The sequence below is a fragment of the Polyodon spathula genome, chromosome 11, assembly GCF_017654505.1.
Source record: "Polyodon spathula isolate WHYD16114869_AA chromosome 11, ASM1765450v1, whole genome shotgun sequence".
In the NCBI taxonomy this organism is placed as follows: Eukaryota; Metazoa; Chordata; class Actinopteri; order Acipenseriformes; family Polyodontidae; genus Polyodon; species Polyodon spathula.
In genome coordinates, this window is record NC_054544.1 from 43,140,934 (window position 1) to 43,153,494 (window position 12,561).

The 12,561-nt window shown below is 44.1% G+C and overlaps 1 protein-coding gene across 2 annotated transcripts in view; it reads left to right on the forward strand.

Moving 5' to 3' along the window:
- Window positions 1-3,479: 3,479 nt before the first annotated feature.
- Window positions 3,480-12,561, forward strand: part of LOC121323002 (diacylglycerol kinase delta-like) — a 66,634-nt gene continuing 57,552 nt past the window's right edge. For both annotated transcript variants that reach the window (XM_041263708.1, XM_041263711.1), the window contains exon 1: window positions 3,480-3,639. In XM_041263708.1, the coding sequence (XP_041119642.1) occupies window positions 3,505-3,639 (135 nt within the window). In that variant the 5' untranslated portion in view covers window positions 3,480-3,504. The remainder of the gene's footprint in view (window positions 3,640-12,561) is intronic.

Here is a 12,561-nt window from a genome sequence, read left to right on the forward strand (position 1 = left end):
GAAGCAGGTCTAGGCACGTTCCCCACCATCGGGGACACAGTCACAGTACTGGTGCAGGGATCCACCTTCACCAAAGGGGACAAAGACCCGACCTGCGCATCCAAGCCGTGCAGAACAATGGATGCAATGCGGAAAAAGGCGTATGTGTCACCGGCACTTTCAACCAGGGCGGCCAATGCTCTGTCCATACTGGTCTTGTACCAGACACAGCTGGTTTAGAGGCTGCAGGAGAGGGCAATAGAGACGGACACAGGGGAGCTATTGGTGGTAACAAGGGCGATGACCGACCTAATGGGGGAGTTAGGTCAGGCATCAGGCAGGTCTCTAGTGGCGCCGGTAGCCACCCAAAGACACCTGTGGCTAACTCAGGCCAAGGTGGTAGAGACCGAGAAGGTGGCATTATTGGATGCCCCCATTACAACAGGGCAAACGTTTGGGGTCACCATTGATGTGAGCCTTGAGAGGTCCCACAAGGCCACGGAGGTTGCTTCCAAATTTTTGCGCCTTCCTGCTTACAGTCAGTGCCCAAGGTGGCCTTCACAGCCTGCAGGGGCAACTGAGCCTGAACGCCGGCCTCTACCTCAGAACAAACAAGCAGGCAGAGGAAGAGCCAGCGGCAAGGGACTACTGCCGGCCAGGGGTAACTGGTTCTCCTTCTGGAGACCGAGGCTGGGGACTAAGAAAGACCTGCCCCCTCCCAATTCCAAGGGAGATCTTGGTTTCTACTCCAGGTAATTCCTGGTTCCCAAGAGGGACGGCGGTTTCAGACCCATTCTGGACCTCAGGGTCCTCAACATGTTCCTCAAACAAAGGAAGTTCAACATGTTGACACCATAGCGTATCCTCCAGTCTGTCCAGCCGGGCGATTGGTTCACATCGATCGACCTGCAAGATGCCTACTTCCATGTCCCGATCTGTTCCGCGCACAGAAAGTATCTGCGCTTCGCCTTTCAAGGCAATGCGTACCAATTCTGCGTGCTGCGTGGTGGCTCCGTCCCGGCAATCTGTGCTTCGGATCTCCCATCGGATCCCCTCACAGAAGGGAAGTGGTCACTACAGACGCCTCCAGCCTGGGCTGGGAAGCGGTCTGGAATGGGAGGGGTATAAGAGGTCAGTGGAAGGGACATTGGCAGCAAGTGCATATAAATGCTCAAGAGCTGCAAGCAATAGCACTAGCGCTCTCTCATTTTCACAAGCATGTGCTGGTAAGGACAGACAACACTACAGTGGTAGCCTACATAAACCACCAGTGTGACCTACGTTCGCCAGGCCTTCACCATGCAGAGCACAGACTCCTGTCCTGGACGCACAGACACTTGTGTTCCATCAGGGCGGTTCACCTCCCCGATGTGGACAACAAGGCAGCAGACCTCCTGTCCAGAAGAGCTCCAGACAGCTCGGAATGGAGACTGCATCCTCAAGTGGTGAAACAGATTTGGGAGAGGTTTCGTACTGCACTAGGACCTCTTTGCCACAGCCGAGTCCACTGATTGCCCTATGGTTCTCTATGAAGAGAGACGGGGGCCACCTGGGAGTAGATGCACTAGCTCACCCCTGGACACAGGGGCTCTTGTATGTGTTCCCTCCACTACCATTATTACCTCTGACACTAGAGAGGATCAGAGTGGAGAGAGCACAGATTTTGCTGGTTGCACCCAGATGGCCGAGGTGCCCCTGGTTTGCTCTCCTCTCCGACATGTTGTCGGGTCAACTGTGGCAGCTCTCGCTCCTGAGCCAAGTGGAGGGGCTATTATGGCACCCAAACCCAGCCCAGCTCCAACTCTGGGTCTGGCCGTTGAACTGAGCCGTCTATCCAGACGAGGTTTGCCAGATGCAGTAGTAGAGACACTACAGTCTACTAGGGCTCTGAGAACTAGAGCTTAGTATTTATATAAATGGAAAGTTTTGGTGCATTGCTGAAGGTCACGATCCAGTGACATGCCCTATTGAAACTAATAATTAACCTAATACTAACCTTCTTACAACACCTGTTTGATGCGGGAAAACCCATGTCCACTTTGAAGGTATACCTGGCAGCAATACCAGTGTGCCATGACAAAATTGACCCTGTGTCCCCTGGGGCACACTTTCTGGCAGTGCAATTTCTTAAAGGGGCCCGGAGGCTTCGTCCTCCCATGAAAAGTATGGTCCCCAAGTGGGATCTGGAACTGGTATTGCGGGTCCTTACGGGTCCCCCATTTGAGCCCATGGCATCAGCAGAACTGCGCTCTTTTTCTTTGAAGGTGGCGTTTTTAATAGCCATTACGTCAGGCAAACAAGTAAGTGAGCTTCATGCGCTGTCCATCAATGACGCATGTATGGCTTTCATTGAAAATGACTCGCAGGTAACATTAAGAACAAATCCAGCCGTTTTGCAAAAGGTGGTATCTTCATTCCATATTAACCAACCAGTGGTTTTTCAGACCTCCCCAGCACGAGTCAGAGGAGGAACGTAGACAGCACACGCTTTGCCCGGTTTGGGCTCTGCGCTGTTCTTTGGATAGGACGGCGTCCTGAAGACAGTCCAACCAGCTGTTTGTCTGCTATGGGTCCCGCTCTAGAGGTCAGGCCCTATCGAAGCAATGTCGAGCGCACTGGGTGGCAGATGCTATAGGTTTGGCGTATGAACAGATGGACTCCCCCTTGCCGGGGGACATTACGGCCCATTCTACCAGGGGCCAAGAACTTCGTGGGCTCTCTTTCATGGCGTCTCCTTGGATGAGCTCTGCAATGCTGCTACATGGACAGGTAGACAGACATTTGCACGTTTTTACTGCCTTGGTGTTGTAAACCAAGCAAGGCCCTCTCTGGGCTCTAGGGTGTTGCAGGCAGCATGCCTTTAGGCGTCATGTGGGCTCTGATGCTATCGACAGCTTTGGTACAGCTTCCCATTCGGTAATGGTTGTCATTCCATTGAAAGGGAACATTAGGTTATTACCATAACCCTTGTTCCCTGAAAAGAGAATAATAACCATTACCTTTAGAGGTCGTGTCCCCAGCAGACCTCTCATTTCAAAAGAAAATGGCGATATGCTACTGTGAGGACGACCCTCTTCAGCAGAAGGTGGGAGGGACTTCCTCCTCACAGCAGGCCCCTTTTTTACATATGCTCAGTGACTGACGGTCAGAGAGGGCTCTTCCCATTCGGTAATGGTTGTCATTCTTTTTCAGGGAACCAGGGTTTTAGTAATGTCGATACTTGTGACAGTATGCTTCTTATTGGATGAATATAGGATTTCTAAACAGAGTTTAAACTGTTAAATCATAACTACTCCCCCAGCCCCGGCCCCACCCTTTCGTTCGGAGGTCCTGTTTTTTTGTACCTCAGATGTGGCAACCCTACTTGAAATGTGTTTTAGTTCCCAATTGTGCTGTTAAGATAGTTTCCTACTTTGGTATAATTCCACAAGATGGCGATAGTGTATGCTCTTGTATGATTCTGCGCTCTGGCCACCCGGTGGCGCCGGCGTCCCTTGGTTATCAGACCCCGGGTTGAGTGTTAGGATGGCGGTAGCGGCTGGACCTGAGGCCGCAGCCCGGTGTTTGGAGGAATCTTCGGATAGCGAGCCGGAGCAGGAGCCTGGGTCTCTGCAAAAACTTATACGCAAAGTGTCCACCTCAGGCCAGATCCGCAGCAAGGTAACGCTAGTGGGGTTGGAGAAACCGGGGAAGCCAGGAAAAATTCCAGGGAACTGGCCAGAGTACCAGGCCAAGGTCCAGCCCTTGGAAAGCCTGATCATTTCCTACCGGATAGCCCCCGGGATCTCGAGAGAAGGGGCCTGCTAGCTGCACGATGGAACCGCCTCCAGGCAGTTCTTTGGAAATTGAACGGGTTTTTATTGCAGTGGTGTGGGTGAGGGTTATCCAGTTAGCTGATGCAGGTGCTGGAGTGTAGAAACGTATCTATCTTCATACACGGCCATTGCCGGCTGCTATCGTTCACTTATTACCGTAACTACCTTAAAAAAAAAAAAAAAAAAAAAAAAAAAAAAAATAAAATAATAAATAATAATAATAATAATAATAATAATGTATTATTATTAGAGAGCGATATGCACATGTCAAATGATTACCATGTTCTGTCTTGCATGTTCACATTTGTTTTTGGTGTGAGTTTTAAGAATATGGAGCGTAAAGACACATTTGCGTAACTGATGTTTTAAATGCTTAGTAAATAAAGCGGCTTTTTTATGTGCCGCTACACAGACAAAAACCTCGGGGCGGTTGCATAAGTACATTGAGCTCGTTTTGTTTGCATTGGGTCCTAGGTGTTTTTATTAAATTATTTGCTGGTGCTTGTTTTTAATTTGCATTTAATCTGATACTACTGGCTGTTCCCTGTCTGACCAGTGAACAGTACTGATTTCAGAGAACTCATTTTAAGTTTGAGTTCCCAAACAAATTGGTAGCAATAAAGCAGGAAGAAAAAAAGGTACTATTGTATGAAAACAAAAATGGTAAAATCCCGTATGACCGGATTGGTTAGTGTACAGTGCGCTGTTCCAGTCCTCAGTACTGTACTGTCTTATAATTGGGGGGGGGGCGGAGGTTGGCGTTGGCTTGACCACTGTGTTGACTGTGCCTTTTCTGTGTGCTTTAGAAGAGCTGTACACTTTCTCAGTTGATGGGAACATGTCTGCATTTTGTAACCACATGCCATGAATGAGGTAGGTCTGGGTTATCTCCAGCCTGCGCTGCACAGCACTTCCCATGTGGATATGGCCCCACTAGACCGGTTTCTGCTTTTTCAGAAATGTGTCCAGTTTCATTCTTTATTTACAGTTGTAGATGAATTGTAGCAGTGGCTCTGAAATTAACTGGTATCCCCCAGGGTTCTACTGAGGTTTGAAAGGTGGTTAATATCAGGGTAAAGTATTAGAATGATCAATTTACAGGATGTGGAACAGCATCTTGTGTTTTTAGGATACATGCAAACATGGAAGTGTGAATACAGACAGAGAGATACCTCTGTCTATCCTTGAAATCTGATAGATATTATCCCACATAAGCTGTCTCACATTTTAATATTGGAGCAATTTACCAGTTCCTTTCACCACCACCACACATTACGATTACAGTTCGGTTTTTGGTCCTACTGCATTGCCATCAACTGGTGGTAGTCTGATGAGGAAGACTTACTCTGTCAAATTGATTTTGGGCTTATTTGGGCACTACACAGACACACACACACCAAAATTATGGAGATTGTTCCTAATCAACATGGCACCTCCCCCACATTAGGGGTACAGTTGTCTCTGCATAGAGGAATGCCTCCTACGAGAACACCCTTGATTTCCCCCATTGTAAATGCTCCACCTAAAGGAACAAGAACTTCACTTACAAGAACACCTTTTTGGCAGTGCTAGCGATTCTTTCACAACTGATCACAGTACTGTTTTGTAACCTGATAACTCATAATCATCAAACTTAAATTCAGATGGGTTATTAAATCTTGTCAGATGTGTCTTGGTGTTTTCTGTTCTGGTGGGTTGATTCACTATTCTCTTAATTAATTGTGTGCATGTCCTCAATATTGCTCCTGTATAGGTATTCTTAATTAATGTAGAGCTGCTGAATTTTTTAACATGTGTAGGGGTGCTGTGCATTTAGTTTGACAGTTAGTAATGTTAGTTTGTCTGTTACTTTATTATATTCATTCATACGCTTGCCTTGTGCTTTTCTCTTGTTCTTTTAATTTCATAAGCTGATGCATGTGCGTCAGGACAAGTGATACATGTTTGTTTATTGATTTAATATTGTGTCTGGTGGTCAACTTCATCTTAACACTAGAAGGACCAGAGATATACTCATAACTAGAAGCCCCGCAGCAGTCTGTATTCAAAACACTGTAAATAGCATAATGAAAGGAGAAACAGTCGGATGTAATTATATTTTTTTAATTGAGTCTGTTACATAAACATCTGAAAAAACAAAGCATGTTTATATATATATATATATAAAATGTGTGTGAACACGTATCCACTAAATACTATGTACTGTAAAAATAGCAGTGTCTATGGAATAGCCTGTGAAAAATTTGATGAAATAAAATAAGTTAGACTGGAACAACTTTTATATAAACAAATTCAGAACCACCTTTAATTTATTAGAAATAAAAAAATGAATGAACCAATAGTACAGCACTTCACCAGTCAAGGGCACGACATAAAGATGTGAAGTTTGTAGTATTAAAACAGCTAAAATTAGACAATGCGACATATAAAAGAATAAAAGAAAATACATGGATAAATAGACAGAACACGATTATGACAGTGGGACTCAACAGAAAAGAATGAACTAATTAACTCCAATAAATTATATAAAAGTTAAAAATAATTAAATAAACAAAATTAATTCAAAAGTTGTGCATGCTGATGAGCTGGGGAGGTTCAATCAAGGCTGATCCTCAGAGCTAGCATTGCATGATAATATAGTTATAAGTTTATATAAAATAGTTTGAATTGGAATGAATATATATTTAAAGATATAAGTAAAAATGATGTCACATATAAAAGACCATTACATCATGTAAGAATAAATCATGGATTTGAATATAAACAATAACATGTAGTTGTCATGCCATCAAATACCTGCAATGTTTTGATTCAAACACATTCAGAACATATTTATCTTGAGTCTAAGGCTGTTCACAATCAGTACAGAATGCGCTTCTCCACTCAGCTTTTCTGCACAGGGCACAGCTGTCCGAAGTTTTATTTTTTTGCACTTGCCAACCTGGCATTGGAGTCTCTTGCGGCTGTCAGCGGGGTTGCCAGCATCAGCTGTGGGTACACGCTTGGCTCTCCCTCTGTTCCAAATGCTTCTTGCGAAGTTCCTGTGCTAACTGTAAAATATATTCTCTCCTTGGTAAATTCTTTCTTTGTAAAGTACAGCGGAGTTGATGGCTGCTAGGTCCAATACATTGTAAAACACCTGAACAGACCACCGTCGGGAGCCAGCTTTCACAGAATACTTCCATGCCATCTGATCCAAAACATCACTTCCACGTTTTCCTACGTTGTAAAACTCCACAATCTCTGGTATATATTTATTTTCACTAGTCCTGATGCTAACTGACTGACCAGAACAGCACAGCTGTCAAGCAGGCGGCAGCCTTTGAAAAGACTGTTTGAAAAACAGTAGCCGGTCAGTCATTCACTCAGGTGGCGAGTAGAGACTTATCTAATTACTGCGAAGTACATTGCGGACTAGTAAATAAAAATAGTACTGTAGAATATTATTCTGTCACAATACAATTGTTTTCTGTGTGGTCTTCAATGTGACTGCTCACAGGGCTTTTAGGTATAATGTAATATATGTCCTTTATTTCTGCACTCCTGCATTTCATGCTTTTTGATTTCCATTAGATGTTAAAACTTCATCTGGATTTGAACATGGCTCTCACCAAGATAAGCACCAACTAAGATGTAGCTTTACAGTGAACTAATGTGATCCATCTGCATCTCCATCCATTTGAGTTGCTTTCCATCTGGTGATGCAGATATCCTTCTGCCTGGTGTTGATGGCTGAAGTGTAATGCTGGCTCCAGGGATCAGCTTATTTTGCCTCACAGCACACACAACGACTGCGGGAATCGCAGTGCGGTCTCCCCAGCGCATCAGCATGACAACTGTCTGGATTGAGTTAAGTAAGGTATCTCTGGGGTCTTCAAGTGGGCACCTTCCATCCTCTGTGTTTTGTCAACTAGCCCACGACACCTCAAGAGGGCTCGACTGTGATTCTGGTGTCCCCAGCAACACCCCCCTCTGTCCCCCACTCAGCCCAGCTTACTTACCCATACATCAGCGTTGCTTTCTTTTTATTGTGCTTGAGATCTCAACCACAGCCAGTTGCTGCTCCTTTCTGCTGCTTCAGATAAGTTCTTCACTGTGCGATGCAATTCTTGGCCACTGAACCTGACATCGCTGAAAAACAGTGTTGTAGAGTGTGCCACAATTATCCTCGACAACCCACCTCCACTGGGTAAACCCGGACTCTCCACCCTCGCAGTTCCGCTTCAGCAACTAGTTGAGCATACTCATCCACAGCATCCTCCCATGGCACTGTTAACTCTACCGGATGAACAAGACGTGCTGATCGAGACCACAAGACAACGTCTGGTTGAAGGTTAGTGGTGACAATCTCAGGTGGAAAAATAAGCCGTTGACCAATATCTTCCAGCATTTTCCAGTCTCTAGCAGCTTCCAGTTGTCCCGAGCGAGGCTTGGTTTTAACGCCTTTTCTAGGTGGTTGCTCTCCTGGATGGAGGAATATTGTCTTTTGTGTGTAATGCTTTGGTGGAACTGGTGGCAACTTATTGGTCAGGTTACACTTCCAGTGCTAAGGCCAATCATCGCAGCACCTGGTCATGGCACCAAGTAAACCGTCCTTGGCTAAGACCCACCTTACATCCTGTCAAAATGTGCATTAATGTTACAAGGACATGAGGAATCCTCACCCACCCAGAGGTTTAGGTTCTTTGGTGATGGGAGAACATCATATGTTGATCTGATGAGGAAATTCCACGTCCATAGGTCTTGCCTGCCAATCTTGTGTTGTTCCACACTCCCATCTCCTCCATTCTCCCTGTTTGGCCTAGGAAACAGCCTTTACACACTTCATTCTCTCCTCCTGCTTTTGCAACTTGTTGACTACCAGCTTTCTCCGTTGAGCTGGGGTTGCCTTGTGCCATCTAGTAGGAGCTGAACTGAGTCCAAGGCCCCCTATTCCATGCTCCCTTACGCATTTGTAGCGTGAATCTACTAATGTCATTTCTAGTCGGACTTTGGCGCACTTACTCCTTGGTTAGAGCAGAGACTGGTAGCTGCAGTATTCCTTTACCATAAAGTCCCTCTCTGCTGAGGCAACATAGAACTTCCAACCATTTCCTGACGTATGAACTGATTAAAGCTTCCAGCTTCTCAACTATTGTCAGGGAAACCTCATACACAGTTAGTGGCCACAGCAGCCTTGGCAGTAGACCAAACTGAAAGAACCAGAGTTTGTTTGCCCAGTAAAATGCTACTGTCTATGCTATTCAACCCTGCCACTGCTTGTTGTCTAACTTCTCCCACATGCACTGACTGTGTCCTTTAGATCCCCGTGGTACCACCTCCCAAGACTTTTCACTGGTATCACTATTAATGTACAACCTTTTATCTGCTACTTTACCTTTAATTATGGAGATGCTTCTTGATATAGTGGGCTTGAATTGCATTTGTACCCATTCAATGTTATTGGTTAATTTGCCCAATAACCGATTAGTGCAGGCTTCTGTTGTGCTCATGGTTGTCAAGTCATCCATGTATGTTTGAATTGGTGGTAGTCGCATTCCAGAAGCCAAGCACACTCCTCCCACTACCCATTTTGATGCCCTAATAATTACTTCCATTTCCATGGTAAAAGCCAGTGGAGAAATGGTACATCCTGCCATTATTCCAACTTCTAGGCATTGCCATGTAGTGCTGAATTCTGAAGTTGAAAAACTAAATTGCAAATCTCCAAAGTAGGCTTTCACTAAATTTGTTATTGTCATTGGTACGCTGAAAAAATCAAGTGCTGCCCAACGTTTTTGCCTTCTACGTTTAACCCTTTGCTGTTTTTTTTTTTTTTTTTTTTAGAGTAAAACAGGTTTAAAAGGCATTGAATCACAAAAGAACACTCGGTACTATGTCTACGGCCAAGCCCCACCCCTTGTTTGTTGTATTTTTCACATACCTCTTTATAGACGTGCATACTGATAAATCCTTTCCTAATCACTCGTTTTATCACCAAATTCCTCAATAATGCAATCAAAGTCATTATTTTATTACTATAACATCTCAAAAAGCTCTGCAAATGTCTGTGATATTCTTTGAGCGTTGGATGCAGAAGCAGCTACCTCCTTTATGTCCATGTTATCTCTGTGGTAGATGGGGCTATGAGATACGCCCCCACCCCCCCCCCCCCCACCCCCTTTTTTTTTTTTTTTTTTGGCTTCATTTGGCTCCTATAGGTCTCACTCGGCCATTGAAAGGTTTTCTATGCTTTTTCTGGGGATAAAACGACATTGGACGGGAAAGGAAAAATTGTAATGTTGCACCTGGTCCGACATAGGACCACAAAGGGTTAATAGGGAAATAGGGCAAAACTAACTGACTGCTTGTTGAATCTTTTTCTTTTGGTGCAAAGACTCCACCTGCTTGGCGCCATGCTCTTTGTACAGCTCATTTTTCCCATGCCACTTTCATCAATTTAGAATTATAAATAAATAGAACTCCAGAAGCACTCTTGTATACTCTGTACGGACTCCATTAGGCCCCAGAGATGATGATGCCCTTGCTTTTTTCACAGTTTGCTCTATTTCTTTCCATTTAGGTGGACAGTCCTCCATTTGGTATTCTCCCTCAAGCATTTCATTCTCCCTTGATTCTTCAAACCGCTGACCATTGTCGCCTTGTTCCAGCCTCGGACACAAACCTGGAGTTTCATGTCTTTGCTAACTGCAGATCTTGAACTAGTCTTATGTGAAATACTTTCCACACCGCCCCCGCTCTCGCAGACTCTAGGTGTAATTTTCTCTTTAATTTCTGAGAATATTTAATACATATGGACAGAAAGGTACATGAACGAGCAGCCCCATATTTGTTACACGACTTGAGAAAATTACATTTTAAAACCAAAACTGCCAAAATGACGCAGGGCTTCTAGTGGTCTTAAAGAAGAGAACGCTTTGCTTGCTTCCAGAGGAGTGTTCTCCTAGCCAGAGACTATTGTGTTACATTTCACTGTTGAATAGGTAAAAATAGTAAAACAGGTTGCACCACTTAACATATAAATAATCTATTTGATACTGTGTGGTGCTCTATTTGTAAATGTACAGCACTCCATTTTATAATGCTATAGTCATAGTTACAAGACACTGATTTGAAGTGCAAGGCAGATAGATCACTGGTTGTCCACAAACAAGTGGTTGTCCGCAACACTAAATATATATGAATGTTATTAATAATATGCAGATGTGCTGTAATATGCTGCAATATATGTATCGCTTAGTTTGTTTCTAAAGAACAGCTCTGCGAACCACATAGCTTGCATCGCTCAAGGTGACAAGCACTGTGGGTTCAAGCTGCATATTGCACTCTTGAAGAAAATCAACTCAACTTGTACAGTAAATACTGACTTGAATTTCAAGAATGCCAAATAAATGTAAAACATGAAATATTACAATTCATCCCACAACAACGAAATAAAAAAATCCACTTAGAGGTACAGTCGCTTGCCGGACCCGCACTACATCCCATAATAGTACTGCACTTGGCTGACTGAAACTGCAATTTGATTGGAAAAACACAAGAGCTGTTTTATGTACATTGCAGGGAGGGAGTGTTCGCTGGTTCCCAGCATGTGTGTGTGATCTTTTAACTAATACCGCTGCATACATGCCGGCACAGTAATACAGGAAGTGTCAGCTTTCTTGCAGAATATTTAAGACTATTATACAATATGTTGTTAAAGATCTATTTATGAAACACTTGTCCTACAGACCAGTAAGTATGTTGAAAGCACTCGAGCAAATGGACATGCCTTAAAATAAAGCCCTGATTTGCGCTCTGCCTTATAGCAGATGACAGTGCTAATGGGAGTCATGATCATACCGCCTTATAACAAGTTCTGTTGTACAAATGGCAGCTTTATAAAGGGAGAGCACTGTACTATTTTGTAAGACTTTGCTGTCTGTGCACTCTATTTAAAATTTGTATGAGATTTTGTTTAACTATTTAAAAAATGTAATTTGCATCTTAATCCTTCCATCTGAAACTTCACAATCACGTGACTAGTCTGCTGTCAGTTTCTGAGATGGACTGTCACTTTTCTATTCGCCTGATTGATAGTTTAGTGTTCCATGCTACCCCTACCAGACACACTTGGTGGTAAAATGGAGTAGGTCCAGGTTGTCTTCAGAGCTAATGCTGGACTGTGTTTGAATGAACTGGTTGCAAAAAGCAAGTTTGAATCTATAGAAACGGTAGACCACAAGAGCTCTATCTTGATTTCCTGTGCTGCAGCGGCTCTCTGTCACAGGCTTTGGTGGCTGTGGGGTGGAGTGCCCCTTTAGCTCGACCAGACTTTCTCTGACTCTTTCCGGTATTCAGCTCGCATTGCTTCATTCTCAAGAAAGGACAGTCATGGCTTTTATCTTGCAATTTTTAAAATCGTAACCTGTTGAAGGTACCCAGAGATGGATGCTGCAAGCTTCAGGAGAGAGGTTTGTTACAATTGTTGTCTTTCAGCGGCTGGTTGTGCAGTTCTATATAGGCCTGAACGTTATCCCCTGCAACAGAATTATACTGTAGTATAGCAACCTGCATGTCTCTGAAGAACTGCTGAGGCGGTTGTGTTGCAGTGTGGTATGGGATCATTGCAGATGAACTGGACCAGGTTCTAGCCCGGTTTCCTTCTTTTGGGGTTGATGATACATAGACCACTGTGGTGAAGTAAAGGGTTCCAGGACAGTGATGCAAAAGAACAGTTGTTACTCATGCCTCCCACATGGTAAGAATGTTTCTGAAGACAATAATG